We start from the raw sequence: 19,600 nt of genomic DNA, 5'->3' as shown, positions 1-19,600 counted from the left end.
AACGCCCCTCCCACTACTGAGAATACCTAAGCGTGCACCTAGGGTCAAAGTATTGTTTACAAGCAGCTGAGAGGGCTCCCTCGGCAAATAAAAAATTCCGATGGAGACCTGCGTCAAGCTAATGATTTAGTTTACAGACGTTTTATGTGGGTTAGAGCTGAAATATGTATGAAGGGGGATATAACGTCACCGGAAGTTGTAATACGTTCTATGTTGTTGTTGAAGAATGTGAAAAATGAAGTGTCCGTGGATGTGGTGCGTAGGTATGTCATGTCCAGTAGTTGTTTTGAGGTAGAGAATTCATGCTGTCTAATTAAGAACGTACCATGTCGTCCTAAAACAAACTATTTAGTCCTAGAAATTGCTATAAGGCCACACCAATTTAATTTCTTGGTTAACGGATTTTTCTAGAACAATAATGGAGCGGGCGGGCGAAAAAAAAACAAAAAATAAAAACAGGCCTAGGCTTAAAATGCTACTATAGGAGCCATGAAGTCAACACACCAGGCCGGTTCAGAATTTAAACAATGAATTTTGAACTTGTAATAATACCACTGCATTGAAAGATGGAATAACTGTTTGAAAGAAAAGAACTGTTTTCAACTTTTCAGGGCAAAACATGAGCATTTTGCAGTTGATTCTGAATTTTTCTTTTTTTTTTTGCAAATCAGAAAAAAAATGAAGCGGGCGAATCCGTTAACCAAAAAATTAAATTGGGGTGGCCTAAGTATGTTGCAATTCCATACAAATGAAATTGCGTCAAATGCTGCGTAGGCATTCTAACTTTGTTCTTAGCTCAAAATATGTCAAATTAAAAATGAGACAGACCTCGTATAGCCGTTTGTCGTTAATGTTTATTGGCAATCTAAAGTATGTAAAAATACATCTTTGCTACTCGAGTGCGCTAACACATTGTGTTATACCACTTCATTCAATGTATAAATTAGAAATTACAAGCTCCTCGCTGTCCTTAAAAACTCTGTATATTTGCATGAGTCATTTCAAAAAAGAACGTCTTACGTGACATTGAGTCATTACCAGGATTGTACTGCTGTACATCAAACGACCCCCAACAAAATGCATGTACTTACTTAAAATATATCCCTTACTGCTTTACATATATTTTGATACACTTTCTCCAGCATATTTCTAGCCATCTCCCTCCTCATTCTAAAATAATAGAGTGTTCCATATCAGTCTTTTTAATGAAGTGATATTTAGTATGAAGTGTTTCTCTATATCCCTGTAGTCCTCAATACCCAATATTTATTTTACAATCTTACTTACATGTACATACTTCAATGCTTAATGGTCAAATCACAAGGCTTTTAATGCGGACTACATGTACAAACTGAAACCCCAACAAAATACTTGCTTAAAATATATACCTTACTGCTTTACATACATTTTCATACACTTTATCCAGCATATTTCTATCCATCCAACTCCTCATTCGAAAATAGAGTGTTCCATATCAGCCTTTTTGATGTAGTGCTCTTTAGTTTGAAGTGTTTCTCTGTATCTTGTAGTCCCCAATATCCAAAATCGCACTTATTTTAAAATCTTACATACTTCAATGCCTATGGTCAAATCAAAGCCCTTTGATACGGACTACATGTGGTTACTGAAGCCGAAGGTGTTTTTTTTTACCATTTACAGTTACAAACTGAAGTTGTGAAGCGTCGTGGTCTAAGGTAGTTTTCTATAGCCAAGTACCATTACCATTGACCCAGTATCGTTAATACAAATGTGCACTACGAGATATGAAATGCCTTGTTACGACCAAACTATGTAATAAATTCAACTATAAAACAAATTGACTTACGAGGCCATACTAAGTACAATGTACATGTAGGTAGGCATGGTGCATTTCTTACAAAATAAAGTAAGTAATTATATGTCCATTTATAGACTTAGGCCTCCCATCAGGCTAAATATGTTAACTTAGTAATGTTAGTAAGTATAGATACTAGTAATGAAACATACATGTTTACATCATTTCTAGACTCATGTCTCTCATGGGACTAAGAAATCATAGTACTAAAATGAATACGTAACATTAATTATGTTTAACGAAGGAAAACATGTTGTTTTTACTCAATTTCCTCTTCTCCAAACACTAACCTCTGACCTGGCCAATGACATGATTTGTTGACGTCTGTCACCATGGTGACTGGTGTTGGGATACATAATGTTGCAAACTTCATGGTCTGCTCTGCTCCTGTCACCATATACTAGTAGTAACTGTGTTACATGTATGTGAATGTGTTGGAGTAAAAATTAACAGAGCAGACCATGTCCGAAGGTAAACATTATGCATTTGCTTTGCAAATGCTACTTTTCTAATTCACCATTACCTTACCATGTCATGCCATTTCAAATGCTGATTACAACTATGATTCTTCTCATAACCTTCTCCTTTGAGTAAGCAAATTGTATTAAAAACTGCAAATCACCAAAGGTTTAGGATCCATTACTACAATAAAGTCAGCCAAATATTTAGAAAGCAGCTCTGGATTTTTTTTATATACATGTATACAAATCAATTGCTACTGTTTTTGATAATTTTTAAGTATGAGTTCTGGCATAAAAAGACACTAACACAATAAAAAAGTCCTAAGGGAGATGAACAGTCCTGGTAGTTAAAAAAGTAGAGCAAAGTTGATAATCAACCAAAAATTTTAACACATCAAATCCACAATCACGAGATATTTATACATTTTAATACAGTTGTTAAGTAAAATAAATGAATAATATAGTTTTAACGCCTTACTCACAATCCCAAATACTAGTAGTTGATTCGTTTCTTTTCATTGTATAATTTGGTGTAAATGTAAGCCAATTTTGATGACCAAACATATTTGGGTACTACAAACACTTTAGTGTTAACTGTTTCAAATGTTATGACATTTGCGGAAAAACTGTTGGCCCTTCCGCTTCCGTCTTTGTACTCTATTTCATCCAAAAATACAAGCCGTTCCAGTCTGTTGGAATGAGGGCCACCAGATCCCAAGAAGGTACCGGAGTCTTGCATTAAAGAACACTTGTAGTTTGGTCATGTTGTGTTTCGTCAGTCCCCATTTGTCGCATCCATACATTAGGACAAATTTTACATTCAATTTGGTCTCGAACAGCCTGAGCTTCGTTTTCAGTGAAAAGCTTTTGGATCTCCAGACTGGCTTTAGTTGGGCAAATGCAGTTCTGGCCTTTCCAATACGGGAATCCACATCTTTACTGGATCCTCCATCCTTACTGATGACACTCCCAACGTACGTGAATTCCCTTACTGTTTCTAGTTCTTCTCCCCTACATCAAACGGGTTTAGCATTTCCAGTTGTTTTGACTCGGATTCCCTTGGTTTTTTTCGCATTTACTCCAAGTCCCACTGTACTGGAGTTCTGCTCCAGTTTCTTTGTCTTGTCCCTCATCTGGTGAATGATGTGGCTCATGCAGGAGGACAAGGTCATCAGCAAAAACCTTCACAGACTGCAAATCATGTAAACCGAAGGTTATTAATAATAAAATCAGTTCTTTCCTTTAGCTACAACTAGCTGTACCTACATGCTATATATATACGTAAAATCCATTAATTTTGATATTTCTAGATTATGCTGCCCACAAAAATGGTATAGAAAAAAGCCCACACAAATGGTATGGAAAATAAAACCATTTTGATAAAGGTCATAACAGCAATAAATATTTATTCTGCATGTGCAGTATGTGGTATCCGCCATCTTTGTTAACACTAAGGGTTTACGTCTACATGTTTTTATGGTGCATTCGTTAATATTTGCGTGGTAGCAATCAAAATTCCAAAACAAACAAAAGATAAAGGGCAATAAATATATTTTATTCCTTAGAAAACTAATCAAAATTTGTTTATCATTCTAACTACATGTACATACAGATGAAAAAATAAATACTAACCTAAGTGACAGTGTTTTCCGGTCCACCCTTTGCGACAGATGCAAATGTACCCGTCGTTGTTCTTAACATTTGCACAATGTCCATGTTTGCATGGTTTCCTAGCACACTCTCTAGCTGTATATCAATAGAAATGATATATAAGCAAATTGAACATTTTCAAGGGTGTCAAACGAAATTGAAATAGGATTGTAATAATACAATAAAATTGAAAATAAAAAATATGACAAGCAAACTATACAATCATAATTGTTCCTATGAAATTAATAAAAAAACTAGCCTTGGTGACAGTTCTTTCCAGTCCAATTACGTGAGCAAATGCATCTGTATCCGCCCTTCTTGTTTACACATCTTCCGTTTTTACATGGCTTTCTGGCGCACTCATTAATATCTGTGTTAGAAAAGATACAAAATTAAGTCAGCAAAATCTTTAATTTAAAAGATGAGTATATAAAGAGAGAAAGAAAAAAGGACCAAGACAGAATGGAAAAGAAGAGTTAATGAAATGAAATTCAAAATTAATGGAAAAACAATTTTATTCTTAATATTCTTTATAAACATAGATAAACATGTACAATTCACCTCGCTGACAGTTTTTTCCAGTCCATCCACGATCGCACAAGCACATGTGTCCGCCATCTTTGTTCACACAGCGCCCATGTTGACAGGGATTCCTGACACACTCATCTATGTCTGTGGAACAAAAAAGGGATACATGTGTACTGTTTATAAAAGTTGACGTAAAGTAAAACACAGGGTATTTGATTCCAGTCAATCAATTTAACAAAATAAACCCTTTGTGCAATAGGGAAATCAATTATGTGGAATCCCTCAGGTGTTAGTCTTCTGTATCTGTATCTAGATCTGTACAGCCGGTTTATCCGCCCTTCGGCGGGGCGGCAGCTGTAAAACATTACACCGAATGGCCTGTTACATCTAACCATTAAACATCTAAGTCTGAACACTGCCGGAATCTATCTAATGACAATGCCCCTACTGTACTTGGTGACAGCAAGTTGTACTCTGCAAAAGTTCTAGAAAAGAATGAATTTTTAAATGGACTCACCATTTTGACAGTTTTGTCCAGTCCATCCAGGTGAGCAGACACAATTGTATCCGCCATCTTTGTTTAAACAGCGGCCATGTTTACATGGATTCTCTTTACACTCATCGACATCTGTTTTGTTAAGAAAACAATAAAACATTATCTTTTAAAATTTCTAAACCGTGTTTAAAAATTCAATGAATGTTTAAAGAGAAAAGAGAATCAAATATCAATTAATGAGTAATACTGCATTTAGTAATTGGCAACGTATTCGATGAACTCACCATTTTGGCAGTTCTGTCCAGTCCATCCCTGAGAACAGGTACAACTGTATCCGCCATCTTTGTTCTCACATCGTCCATGTTCACATGGATTCTCTTTACACTCATTGACGTCTGTTTTGTAAAGATAACAACAAAGCATAATGTTCAAAAATATTCACAAATACACGATTTTAAACGATTAAGCACTAGTCTCAATCAAGCTCGATATATATTAGATAAACATGGCATTTAGTATTTAATTGCTTATTGATTGGACTCACCATTTTCACAGTCATGTCCAGTCCATCCAGGTGAGCAGGTACAATTGTATCCGCCATCTTTGTTCACACAGCGGCCATGCTCACATGGTTTCCGGTCACACTCATCGACATCTGTTTTGCAAAATTACCATTAAAACAACAGGTTAAAAAAAATCATGAAATTGAAAAAAAAAATAGATTACGTATTTAAATTTTGTACAATTAAACACTGCTCTTATAAAGATTGGTATATATTGAATGAACATTTGAATATTTCATTGGGCTGACCTTGTTGACAGTTCTGTCCAGTCCATCCAGGGTGACATTTGCATTCGTATGCGTCATCCTTCATGAAACAGGTTCCATGAAGGCATGGGTTCCTAGCACATGGGTTGGGGTCTGTGTAGCAACAAAAAAGAAATCCATACAAACAAATTTAACTAATTTTAATACAAGGCATGACATTATTTTCAATTAATATTTTCCAACCATGTTATTTCAAATATTGATGGTTAAAGGCATTCGGTGCAATCTCAGGGTTGCGAAACTGGAAATATTCTGAATAAGACAATCTGGATATTGACACATACTGTGCCCTATTAGCACATTTGAATCGGAATTTTATACTTTGGGCAGTTAAAACTACAGAAACAAGCTCCAAAATAAGTCCTTTAATTTCTAGGTGGTACCCTACAAATCAATCCAGCTCCCTAAAGCAACCGGTTTTCGTCAGAAGTTTGAACATTTCTTCATTAATGAATTTCATCATCACGAATGTCAATAAACATTGGGACAGTGTTGTTTCAACTCAGTATATAGATAAGTGACTTGAATATTGACTTGGTTTATAAGCTTTCAAATCTATATCGGGTGCCTCTAAATGATTTCTATTATTGCCTCTAAAAAGACTTTTAAAAGTATACATCTCACCAGCTGTTGATAGAAATTTGACAGTAGTTGTCGGTAGGACCTTCGTGGTGTGACTGATGTTGGTAAACGTTTCTGTTGAGAAAGAAGGTGGAGTAGAATAGACGACGGAGGAGCGGTTTTCCTTGTAGGATGAAGTCCACCCTAACGTTGTTGACTGCTTTAGGCTAGTGTTGTCCACCATGTTATCTGAAGTTGTCGACTCAAGCATCACCTACAATTGTGCATAACGGTATTATTTATTTCCGCTGCCTAGCAATGCTCATGCAGAGAGTAACTCTTTTGGGTGACATACATTCCAATGCTGCTAAATAATGTTGTTTACATGATGTAAGTTAATTCGTGACGTGTGTGGAAGGACCTACTGAGTGCCACCTTGTTCCACGAGGATGACCTAAAATAAACTGAAGTTAGCATGAAAGATCATCCTTGTTGGTGCAAGTCATTATGAAATAAAGACTAAGCTTTAACTTCTAACACTAACTGACGAAATAGACAAATCCCGTGAACAAGGTTGATGGAGTCGATCAAAACTTTGTGGTAAGTCCCAATACTTAAAGCTCAGTCTTTATTTCATAATCATCATAGTGACCTGAAGTTATTAATGAAGTATTAATGAAGAAAGACTTGATTTCCATTAATTCAGAGATGATTATTTAGTTACGTAGAATACCAGCTAATTTACCTTCTTTCCAGGTACAAGGCCATGTGAGAGGATCGCAATGACAATAAAAGACGATATCACCATCAGTCCAAAACCCAGGGCAGGCCACTTGAATTTTCTAAAATTCACCTTTATCCACATTCCGATCCCAGGATCTAGAATGTAAGATAAGTAGTAAATGAGATATCATGCAAAAACATACGTTCCTGTTGTTACTTTACGAAAAAAAATCATATAGACCTTTGTATTGGGTAAGTAAAAACGATTTCAAAACATCATAAATAAAATAAATAATTAATAGTAAGTCATTAGCGGACATCAATACCAATGCATAACGTCTGCTTGGAAGACACATAGTTCTTGGATTTTCCACGATTGCAAATGGCAAATTACAAAGGATCGTTTGACATATTTTAGACTACTTAAAAATCAAGTGCCGTTTTGAATTATCAATATACCAATTCCTCTTAGCCCAAATCCCAAATGTAGCTACAGTTCGTTGACCTCCTAACTTCACAAGACAAGATGAGATTTTACTTAATGTTTGAGGTATTTTTAAGGTTTCACATGGATTATACAAACAGAGCCTAGTCGACCGTCTTCTCTTTCCATATAGCCAGGGAGGTATGTAAACTGCTTTTGCGCAAGTCATCTCGATTTTTTGCTTTACTAACTAATTATATTTTTCAGGGATCTTCCGTGTTTGTCTTCGTTAGTGGCTAAAAATAGAGTGTGCCGTCAATATATCTTGTCATAAATGTTGAAATAGGAAAACACTGATTTTGTTAATGAAGATACACATATACGAGAAGTTAATATAATAATAAGATCACGCAAGTGGCAACTACCAAAAAAAAAAACAATAGGAAAGCAACATGTTAATGCAATGCAGTAAAAAGCAGGATTCTAGAAAAGAGGGTGACAAAATGTTTACCTGGTATGTTGGCGTAGGTGGAGTCGGGTGAGTTTGCATCGTTGTCCATGGGCGTGGCGCCTGTGGGAAAATTATAAAATGTAATTCAATTCAATTATTTAGAAGAGCCTGGGCGTTCAACACAAGAAACAAGATGTGGAGAAATAGATAAACTGTACAAGTTTTACCTGCATAAGAGGCGTACATAGGATTGGGTATATTTGCAGTAGCGTCAGCAAGTGCCCTCCAATTAGACTGAGGCTGCTGAATTAATGTTTCGTCTGTAAGGGAATATAGATGAATATATTATTCTAACGGTATAAAACTAGTTGCAAGACTGAGCACATTTACAGATTAATCAGTAAAACAAATCAAAGTTCGAACAGACCGCATGAATAAATTGTTGAATAAAGCACTATAACAATTCATTGCCGCGACAATTAAAGGCTAAAACAGTCATCACAAGCATTTAAACAAGGAAGACTTATCATGTATATAAAGGTTGTGTTGGTATGGTATTGAAATGTAGGCATCCTTCTATTCATCTAGTGTGGCTAATCAGACCTTAGTATAATACTAGTATTCGAAGCTTGGGCACAAGAAACTTGAGATGATATTGTTATTGGGCGGGCTGGCCACTCTCTCTTTGTAGACCAGAACTGAGTTGTAGCTGTTTATGTTTCACCTGACATACATGTAGATATCATATCAATACATGTAACATGCCCTATTGCGTAAACCACTAGAACTGCAGACGTTCCTCTTGAATTATGAAATTAAAATTAGTCTTTATTTGCAATTATTATTGTTCACATGCCTAAGTTACCTATATACCAAAATCTTTGACATTTGTGAACGTCTTTAATTAAGGTAAACGCAAAAGGCACATTAACGTAACAACTTGAAAGCAATGGAAAAATATGATGCTAGAAAATAGAGGGATTTTAAACGTTTTACCCGGTATGGTGGCGTACGTGTGGTCGAGTGTGTTTCCATCGTCGTCCACCCGTGCCTGATCATCATTTTGCGGTTGATCAATTTGTGTGGCCTCTGTTGAAGAATAACACGAAGGAATACATCTATCTGTAGTAATGGGGCATCTAACACAAGTAACAAAAAGTAAGAAGGATGTTTAAAGTCTACTGAGGAAGACCAGAGTGACTGTTTGCTATAAAGGATTTTACCTGAATTAGAATCGCACATATGGTTAGGTACACTCGACAAAGCGGCAGCAGGTGCAGTCAAAGGCCCCTGCGTAGATGTTTCATCTTGGAAGAAGAAAAAAGGAATTTACAATAGAGTCATATTGTCGGTAAAAACATTTGAGTTTAGCACAATAGATAAGCCCCCCCCCCTCCCCAAATAAAAGAGACTATGATGCTTAACCTTATTAAGTTAATGACAATACAGATGAACATTCATGTTTTACCTTCTTTAGCTGAGTACACAATGTGCGGTACAGACGTAACGGAGTTCGCGAGAGATCGCCCATAACTCTGAGGCTGCTCAATGGGTGTTTCTCCTGAAACAAAAATCAGAGAAAATTTATACATTTTAGCTGTTGAGCTAGAGTCCATTCCGCGTCACCGCGTGGTTTTTTTCTCCATGTTTCTAATACGTTTGAATTATTTAGAATAAAAGAATACCTCAGTAACAAAAGTTCTAAATTTTTCAAAAGTTTGAAAATGAAAATTTGAATATATTTGAATTCATTTATATATTTCTGAAAAATTTTGAAAGTGACAAAGATCTCTTTATTTAGAATAAATTTGAACTACCCATGTGTTTTTTTCACAATTCGAAATATTTAGAACTATTTCAAACAAATAACCAAATGGTAGATGTGGGTAATTGCCCCCATAAAAGTAGGTGCTAATCCGACTCTTCTGTCTTCCTCTGTATATTTTTAGATTTCACTGCTGGACACTGGTGGCTCTTTTGTTGTAAGGCATCAGTGCCTGACACCCAGGCAGTCTACCCTGTACTTCACAGGGATGTGTGAATTACTTCCTTCCCATCCCACTGACCTATTTACAAAATGTTAGAAATAATTCGAAATAATGGTAAAAAATGGTAGAGTGCTGTTAGAAATATTTAGAAACTATTGGAAATGTCATAATCCACATCAGGAATATTTCAAACGTTTTAGAAAACCAGGGAATTATTTAGAATATTGACAAGATGTTCAAAATATTTCCAAATTATGAAATTTCTTAGACAAACAATTACAAAGAATTCAAAACATTTCTAAATAATGACAATAACAACCCACTCGGTGACGCGGAATTGACTCTATTGAAATATATTGAAATGAATTAAAACATATTAAAACATAATTCAATATTAAAGCTTGATTGAAAACAATGCAGGAAAATGCTTCCTCAGCATAATAATTTAACTTAAACGTTGATGACAAAAAGAATAAATTTAGTTCAATCTTGTGTAATGAATTTACACCAAAAAACGCCAAATACATTGTTACTAGAATCAAAAATACCTGCGTCGCTAGTCTGAGACCGTTGCTGTTCTTCTGACATGATGACACTTGTCAGACTAAAAAAGCACCAGGCCAGGAGGTTGTCTTCTCACTTATGACCATAGACACAAACTGCTGTCCAACAAAATCGCTAAAATAGAAACTGAAGGTGAAAGCAATTAATTTTTGCTTGATAACAAACAGTGCGAACATCAACCCAATGCATTATGCATTGTCCTGTCAGCAACCGGTCAGCAACCTCCGCCTAGATGCATTCATAATGATTGCAAGCATTGAACCGGAGGATGTTGATCGGTCAAAAATTAACCGTCGCAAACAGTTTGCAAATGAATGCTGTCTTTTTTTCTAAAAAAATGGCAAGAAATTAAAACGTATAAACTGAAAATTAGAGTAGAAAAAGAAAAACATTTCCTGCAGTTCCCCGAAACATAGCTGACTTTGCAAAAATGCATAGAATCTGATCAGAAATGTCTTTATTCAACTTGCGACATGAATACACGCGGACCACTAGGCAGTTCCACTCTACAACAGTTCTTTTAATAAACTAGTTTTCAAACACTCCAATACTTTGTTCTTGAAGGAATTATTGTTTTTTTTTTTGGTCTTAGTTGGGTGTGGATCAATTATGTAGTAGTAGTACGGTATAGAATATTGCAGCTCGGTGTCACACCACTTCCAGTTTGACTTTGTCTTTCTTCGTCTATAGACCACAGACAATTCCAGTCTACAAAAGGTCCATAAACGAGTCTGCAAACACTCCAATGCTTCGTTCTTAAGGGACTGTTATTTTTTCCTTTTAGTCTTTGGAGTTTGGATTGAATATGTAGTAGCTGGTGCTTATTAGTACATCTATACAACATGCACAGTCTGGGCATTTTGTGTGCCTTCCAGTAACTCCTACTTTAGGGTTGTTACATTTCTTTCCGTGGCACTAAGATCTTTTTTATTTTCTAGTTGTACATTACGGAATATTGCAGCTTTTTTTTGTACCATTCCCAGTTTATCTTCGTTTCTCTTTGTGATAATGTCTAGGTTTGGTCTTATAAACGACGTTTATGCGAATAATTTTGATCTTGTTGGACATGCTCACAAATATGAATGGTTGCTGGTTATCCATGAATTCTCCATTTGTTTCTCTGCCTGCCTGTGTGGTTCTGAGTGTCGACATCACACTGTTGTAACTGTCAAAGTACAATTGATGCCAGGAGTGTTGAAATCTCCAATGGTGACGGCATTATAAGCGTCTGTCTCAGTCTCGGTTGGGTTAAGGCGGCCTAGGCTGATATTCATGTTCGAGTTCGGGCGTGTGTCTGGACGATGGCCACAGACTTGTTTCGAACCCGAATCATGTTCCACCATGTTCGATATGACGTCATTCAAATAGAACGCGTGTTCGAATTCGGGGTACTGGCGGTCATTTGTATGTTTTTCCTGTAAATCCGCGTTGTTACGCATTTTATTCACGGAGTATGACTTAAACGGCTTTGCGCGCAGTTGAAAACAGCATAATTGATCTTTAGAGTAATCCATGTTTACGTTTTAACACTTTTTTATCAATTTGTCCGAGGCTATTTTGCATATAAGTCGATATTTTTTTTAACTGTGGCGATTTTTTAACGAAAAATGACAGAAAAATAGCTGTTTCTGTCGTTTTTGGCCCAAAAAAACAATGTAACTGTCATTTAAAACAAAATAGCCTCGGACAAAAATAATAAATAGGGAGTTGGCTTTCTACTTGTAAAATATCACGATGAAAGGTGTTGTTACCGCTTGCACGTAAAGCCATGAAGTAAACACCTTTTTTCTAACCAAAATGTTGATTTTTAACCCAAAAATCCAGAAGTAGTAAAAATAAAATAACCTTTATCCAATGTGCTTCAAGTATTATTAGAACTGTGTGAAGTTTAGTTGTGGTGTGACCAAGCTATCAAAAGTTAAAGCCACATGTATGAAATACTACTCATAGTATGCCATAGGCTGCCTTAACCCAACCGAGGTTCTCGTTTCATTTGATTTATTGGCGTGTCAGGTCTGGTGAGGGTCTGTAGTTACGATAATCAGACACAATACGTCTTTACTTCAAGTTGTATGGGTTTGTTGTCAGGTATGTCACAGTCTGTGTGTAGATTTTGTCTGTGAGGAATAATTAATTTGTTCTGGAGCACACCACCTCCTGAGACAGTTTGTATAAATTATTTTTTGTGCTTTATCCCCGCACTTTGGCGAGGAGCTCAGCTGGCAACGACAGGACGCTGTCTCACAACACCAAGGTACTTTTACTTAGGCATTATTATAGGAGGCCAAGGGAAAAATGTTGTCTTTCCTGTTGCAGTCCTGAAAATATTAGGGTCGGTAGGTAGGGATAACCTGTTTATTTCTTCTTTTTTAAAGACTTTGGCAATCTCTTGTGATAGAACTTAAATAATGCAGTTTAAGACTAAATCTTGTATAATGACACTTTTATTTTCAATGTCAACGTTGAAAAACCAATTGTACAACGTTTCATTACTCAGGTATCAGATCATGGAGCTAGAAAGGTTGATTAGCACGAAAGAAAATGTCCCTTGCAGAAGGACACACACACACAAATGTTAGTGTGTGTGGACGGCCGTTTTCTTGGGATCGGTCGAAAAACAGTTAATACAACATTTTTTCCTGGGTGCAATCTAGCTATTCCACTCGACGGGATCGCAAGGATCTGGATTTCCTACTATTCAGGGCTACTCAGGGAATCGACAATTGTTCCAGGTGCGGTCATTGACATCTGAGGTTTGAACCACTCACGCCCGGGCATGTCCCTGTCCTTTTGGGAAAGGTTCGGTGGGTTCTTTTAACTGTAAGTTGCCTGTCACGAAACAAGGGATGAAAGCAACCCTCGCATGTCGAGTAACAAACATTGTCCACACCGAGACTAATTTTCTAAAGACGTAAGCGGTTTTGCTTGAAAGATACACAGAGTTAGTGATCAAAGTATCATCAAACCAATAATATCAGTGCGATTTCATTTGTTGATCGTATTAATTTATACATAAACACGTGATAGAAAGAAACAGCGGTTGTTTCAGTAAAAATTATATTAAGTGATCTTTTTAAAATAAGATTTTCAAGGCCAATTCATTTTTTGAGTCAACTAAGTTTTAAATCGCTGGCAGAGGGTAACTCTTGATATATTTCTAGACTCAACTAGCTCATGTAAATAAAGAGAGCTTTCAGAACATTTTACACACCGAGACTCATTATCTAAAGACGTAAGCGCGGTTCTGCTTGAAAGATACACAAAGCGAGTGATCAAATTTTCATCAAACATATAATATTAACGCAATTTCATCATTTTATTGTATCAATTTATACATGAACACGTGGGAGAAACATTTTAAACACCAGCCACATCGAGACAAATTATGTGAACACGTGGGTAGTTTCAGTACAAAATATATAAAATGATCTTTTAAACATAAGATTTTCAAGGCCTTGTTATTTTTGAGTCAACTAAGTTTTAAATCGCTGACAGAAGGTAGCCTTGGAAATATTTCTAGACTCAAGTATCCCATGTAAATAAATAGAACTCATCATCGGGCATTTCTAGAGTATTGTTATATGACAAATCAGACATTACTGGGTACACATAAGTAGTCAAGCGTGATTTTTTATTCTTTAATAGTCTCTTGTATAGACTTAAGAAACCCAAAAAAGAACCTATGTTAATTTCTTTATACAGGCCTAACAAATTATGATAAGTGCAGTTTTAGACTAAGTATGGTTCAGTAGATCATACAGAATACAAGTTAGTAACCATAAGTTTTTTTTGCACTTTTATTTAAATGGCAGAGCTTACAAAGCAATTACACAGCGTTTAATCATTCAGGTGTCAGATCGTGAGGATAGAAAAAGTTAATCAGCTCGAAAAATGTATGTCCCTTGCGGGGATCCACAAACAAAAAAAAAAGCTTAGGGGCATTACTAGCCTCTTCTTATATGACTAATCCGATCTTACAAGGTACACATAATGGTAGCAATGTGTGAATTTTTAGACTTAGTCTCTTATGTATTAATGAAACTGAAAAAGTAACTTCTGTAAAAAGTCATTTCTTTATTCAGGCCTAACAAATGACGATAAATCTTCTCATATGATTCAGTAGATCATACAGAGTACAAGTCGGTAACCATAATTGTAAGTAATTCCACAATAAGTTCTCTAATATGACAAACTTGACCTTACAAAGTAACGGTGAATACATGTAGTTATGGGTGAATTTTTAGACCCAAGCCTTGAAAGTTTATAATGGCTGAGACATAAAAATGTAAATAACCATGGGTGCTTTTAAGATTATATTCCTTTGTTTCCTGTGTTTCCTGTTTCAGTCTTAAATATTAAGTTTGGTAGGTAGAAATTATATTTTAATAGTTCTAGACTATGGTCCTTGAAAGAAATAACTGGGAGAACCGTGTGAGGTGAGCAAGGGGCCAGTTCCTGGCCTGAGGACGAAGGCATTTGTTTTTATTTAAAGACTTTGGTTCTCTAGTGATCCGACTTATATAATACAATTTAACAGAGACAAACATGTATAATGACACTAACACCTTTAATAGTAATGTTGGAAAACCGATCGTACAATGTTTAATCACTCCTGTGTCAGATCGTGAAGCTAGAAAAAGTCAGCTTTATGTCCTTCACGGGAAATCACACACCAAAAAAGTTCAGGGTCGGCAGTTTTTGCCTAGGATAAAGCTTTTTCTTGGGTCCAATCAAACTATGCATCTAAATGCCAACATGATTGTACGGGTCTGGATCTGCTGACTTCTAATATTTTTACTTAATTGGGATCCACACATAGCTTACAACAAATGCACATTTACAAAACATAAGTACATTGGCAATTACAACATATTAACACAGCTTAAAATAAGGTTATATACATGTACATCATCACCACTTCATTTAATTCCAGATTTTGTGGCTACTCAGGGAATCTCAATACGACAATTGTCCCAGGTGCGGTCATTGGACTGTGAGGTTTAAACCACTCATGCCCGGGCATGTCCCTGACCTTTTTCCAAAGGTTAGAGGGGTTCTTTTCTCTGCATTGTGCCTGTCACGAAACAAAAGCTGAAAGCAACCCTCGCATGCCGAGTAACAAACATTGCCCGCATCGAGACGAATTATGTAAAGACGTAAGTTGGTTTGCTCGAAAAATATGAAAAGTGATCAAAGTATCATCAAACACATAATATTAATGTAAATTCACTTCTTTATTGTATCAATTTATACATGAACACGTGGGAGAAAGAAACATTTTAAACCCCAGCCATATTGAGAAAAATTATGTGAACACGTGGGTGGTTTCAGTAAAATATATGAAGTGATATTTTAAACATAAGATTTTCAAGGCCTATATATTTTTGAGTCAACTAAGTTCTAAATCGCTGACACAGGGTAACCCTGGATATATTCCTAGACTCAAGTCTCTTTTGTAAATAAAGAGAACTTACCATAGGGTATTTCTACTTAGTAGACCATTTTTACCCTTAATACACAAAAGTAGTCAAGTGTGAATTTTTAAACTTAGTCTATTTTATGACTTATGAAACCCAAAAAAAGATCCTATGCTCATTTCTTTATTCGGGGCTTACAAATAACGATTAGGGCAGCTTTAGAGTAAGTATGGTTTAGTAGATAATACAGAGTACAAGTTGGTAACCATAATTGTATTTTTACACTTTAATGGCAGAGTTTGCAAACCAATTGCAAAACGTTAAATCATTCAGGTGTCAGATCGTGAGGCTAGAAAGGGTTAATCAGCTCTAAAAATTATGTCCCTTGCGGGGAACCACTCACCATAATAAAAGCTTAGGGGCATTACTAGACTCTTCTTATATGACTAATTCGACCTAACAAAGTACACAAAATAGTAGCCATTTGTGAATTGTTAGACATAGTCTCTTATGTAACTAATGACACCGTAAAAAAAGGAACTTCTTGTCATTTCTTTACTCAGGCCTTACAAATGACGATAAATCTTCTCATATGATTCAGTAAACCATACAGAGTACAAGTTGGTAACCATATTTGTAATCCTACGATTAAGTCTTTCATATGACAAACTTGACCTTACAAAGTAACGATAATTACATGTAGTTATGGGTTAATTTCTAGACCCAAGCCTTGAAAGTTTATAATGGCTGAGAGTAAATCATTGTAAAAAAAGGAGTAAATAACAATGCTTTTAAGATCATATTCTTTTGTTTCCTGTGTTTTCTGCTTCAGTCCTCAAAGATTAGGTTCGGTAGGTAGAAATTATCTTTTTTGTTAGTACTTGACTATTGCCCTTGATAGAACTAGCTGAGGGAACCATATGAGGGGAGCAAGGGGCCAGTTCCTGGCCTGAGGACTTACACGCATTTCTTTTTATTGAAAGACTTTGGTTCTCTAGTGATCTACGTATACAATACAATTAAACAGAGGAAAACCTGCATAATGGCACTAATACTTTTAATGGTAATGATGAAAAACTAATTGTACAACGTTTAATCACTCCGATCATAAAGCTAGAAAAGGTTGATCATCTTTTTGTTCCTTGCGGGGAACCACACACCAAAAAAAAGCTTAGGGTCGGCATTTTTTATCGGGGATAAAACTTTTTCTTCTGTCCCATCAAACTATGCATCTAAATTACGACATGATCGCACGGGTCTGGATCTGCAGTTTTTCTGGGCTACTCAGGGAATCTCAATACGACAATTGTTCCAGGTGCGGTCATTGGATCATACTAGTCACATACATACAAATCACTGAACAACTTGATGCCGGGACACATGAATGAACTCTTTGTAACCTGTCGTGAGAGAGCCAATAGAAACACAAGGCAAGCGTCCTCCCACAAACTGATGGTGCCTAGAGTGAACAGGAACTGTATGCAGAGATCTCTGGCTGTGTCTGGGGCTATCAGGTGGAACAGCATACCAGAGGATGCACAGTGTGCTCCATCAGTGAGAACTTTCAAACAAAAAATACGGTAGTCGATAAATTTGATTTGAGGACTGATTTGCGGACTGTGATTTTGGATAAGATGTGATTATTATGTTAGGTATTTAATTCTTTTTAGCTAAGGCCGACAGGGCATTACTAGTATAGATAAAGGCGATTGATTGATTGATTGATTCATCGATTGATTCATTGATTGATTGATTCATTGATTGATGGACTGCAAGGTTTGAATCACTCACACTCGGGCATGCCCTGCCCTTTTTCGAAAGGTGAGAGGGGTTCTTTTATCTGCACTGTGCCTGTCACGAAACAAAAGATAAAAGCAACCCACGCATGTCGAGTAACAAACATTGTCCACACCGAGACGAATCATGTAAAGACGTAAGTTGTTTTGCTTGAAAAATATGAAAAGTGATCAAAGTATCATCAAACACATAATATTAATGCAATTTCAATACTTTATTGCATTAATTTATACATAAACACGTGGGAGAAAGAAACATTTAAATATCAGCCACATCGAGGCAAATCATGTGAACACGTGGGTGGTTTCAGTACAAAATATGTAAAGTAATCTCTTTAACATAAGATTTTCAAGGTCTTTTTTTAAGTCATTTAAGTTTTAAATCGCTGACACAAGGTAACCCTGGATATATTTCTAGACTCAAATCTCCCATGTAAATAAATAGAACTTACCTTCGAGCATTTCTAGACTCTCGTTATATGACAAATCAGAACTTACTTGGTACACATAAGTAGTTAAGCGTGAAATTTTAAACTCAGTCTCTTATATAACTAATGAAACCCCAAAAAGGAACATATGTTCATTTGTTTTTATTCAGGTCTTACAGATAACGATAAGTGCAGTTTTAGACTAAGTATGATTCAGTAGATAATACAGAATACAAGTTAGTTACCATTTTTTTACACTTATATTTTAATGGCAGAGATTACAAATCAATTACACAACGTTTAATCATTCAGGTGTCAGATCGTGAGGCTAGGAAAGGTTAATCAGCTCTAAAAAATTATGTCCTTTGCGGGGATCCACAAACAAAAAAAAAGCTTAGGGGCATCACTAGACTCTTCTTATATGACTGATCTGACCTTACAGAGTACACATATTAGCAGTCATGTGTGAATTTTTAGACTTAGTCTCTTATGTAACTAATGAAACCGTAAAAAGTAACTTCTTGTCAGTTCCTTACTCAGGCCCTACAAAGACGATAAATCATCTCATATGATTCAGTAAATCATACGGAGTACAAGTTGGTAACCATAATAATATTATTGTAATTCTTCAATTAGGTCTCTCATATGACAAACTTGACCTTACAAACTATCGGTAAGTACATGTTGTTATGGGTAAATTTCTAGACCCAAGCCTCGAAAGTTTATAATGGCTGAGAGTAAATCACTATAAAAACAAAGGAGTAAATAACAATGGGTGATTTTAATATTATATTCCTTTGTTTCCTGTGTTTGCTGTTTCAGTCCTTAAAGATTAGGTTTGGTATACTTTTATTAGTTCTATACTATGGTCCTTGATAGAACAACTGGGAGAATGGTGTGAGGTGAGCAAGGGGCCAGTTCCTGGCCTGAGGACGTATACGCATTTCTTTTTATTTAAAGACTTTGGTTCTCTCGTGATCCACGTATACAATACAATTAACCTGCATAGTGGCACTTATACTTTTAATAATAATGTTGAAAACTAATTGTACAGCGTTTAATCACTCCGATCGTAAAGCTAGAAAAGGTTGATCATCTTTTTGTCCCTTGCGGGGGACCACACACCAAAAAAAGCTTAGGGTCGGCATTTTTTATCTAGGATAAATCTTTTTCTTCGGTCCACTCAAACTATGCATCTAAATCCCAACATGATCGCATGGGTCTGGATTTGCTGTCTTTTGGGGCTACTCAGAGAATCTCAATACGACCAATTGTCCTAGGTGCGGTCATTGGATCATACTAGTCTACAAATCACTGAACAACTTGATGCCGGGACACATGAATGAACTCTTTGTAACTTGTCGTGAGAGTGCCAATAGCAACACCATGCAAGCTTCTAGCCTGGTTACCAAACCTATTATAGCTCCCGAGTCCTACATCCTCTCCGCAA

General features: G+C 36.1%; 1 protein-coding gene across 1 annotated transcript in view; it reads right to left on the bottom strand.

The window, feature by feature from the left end:
- Positions 1-4,465: 4,465 nt before the first annotated feature.
- LOC109482330 (neurogenic locus notch homolog protein 2-like) overlaps positions 4,466-19,600 on the bottom strand; it is a 64,225-nt gene continuing 49,090 nt past the window's right edge. Inside the window, exons 21-25 of the mRNA XM_019785011.1 lie at positions 5,781-5,891; positions 5,514-5,624; positions 5,254-5,364; positions 4,991-5,101; positions 4,466-4,617 (exon numbers count right to left, since the gene is read on the bottom strand). Of these exons, the coding sequence (XP_019640570.1) occupies positions 4,466-4,617; positions 4,991-5,101; positions 5,254-5,364; positions 5,514-5,624; positions 5,781-5,891 (596 nt within the window). The remainder of the gene's footprint in view (positions 4,618-4,990; positions 5,102-5,253; positions 5,365-5,513; positions 5,625-5,780; positions 5,892-19,600) is intronic.

The sequence above is a fragment of the Branchiostoma belcheri genome, unplaced genomic scaffold (assembly GCF_001625305.1).
Source record: "Branchiostoma belcheri isolate BF01 breed outbred unplaced genomic scaffold, Haploidv18h27 scaffold6, whole genome shotgun sequence".
Classification (NCBI taxonomy): domain Eukaryota; kingdom Metazoa; phylum Chordata; class Leptocardii; order Amphioxiformes; family Branchiostomatidae; genus Branchiostoma; species Branchiostoma belcheri.
Note: the sequence above shows the minus strand (reverse complement) of the source record. Positions and strands in the feature narration are given on the sequence as shown.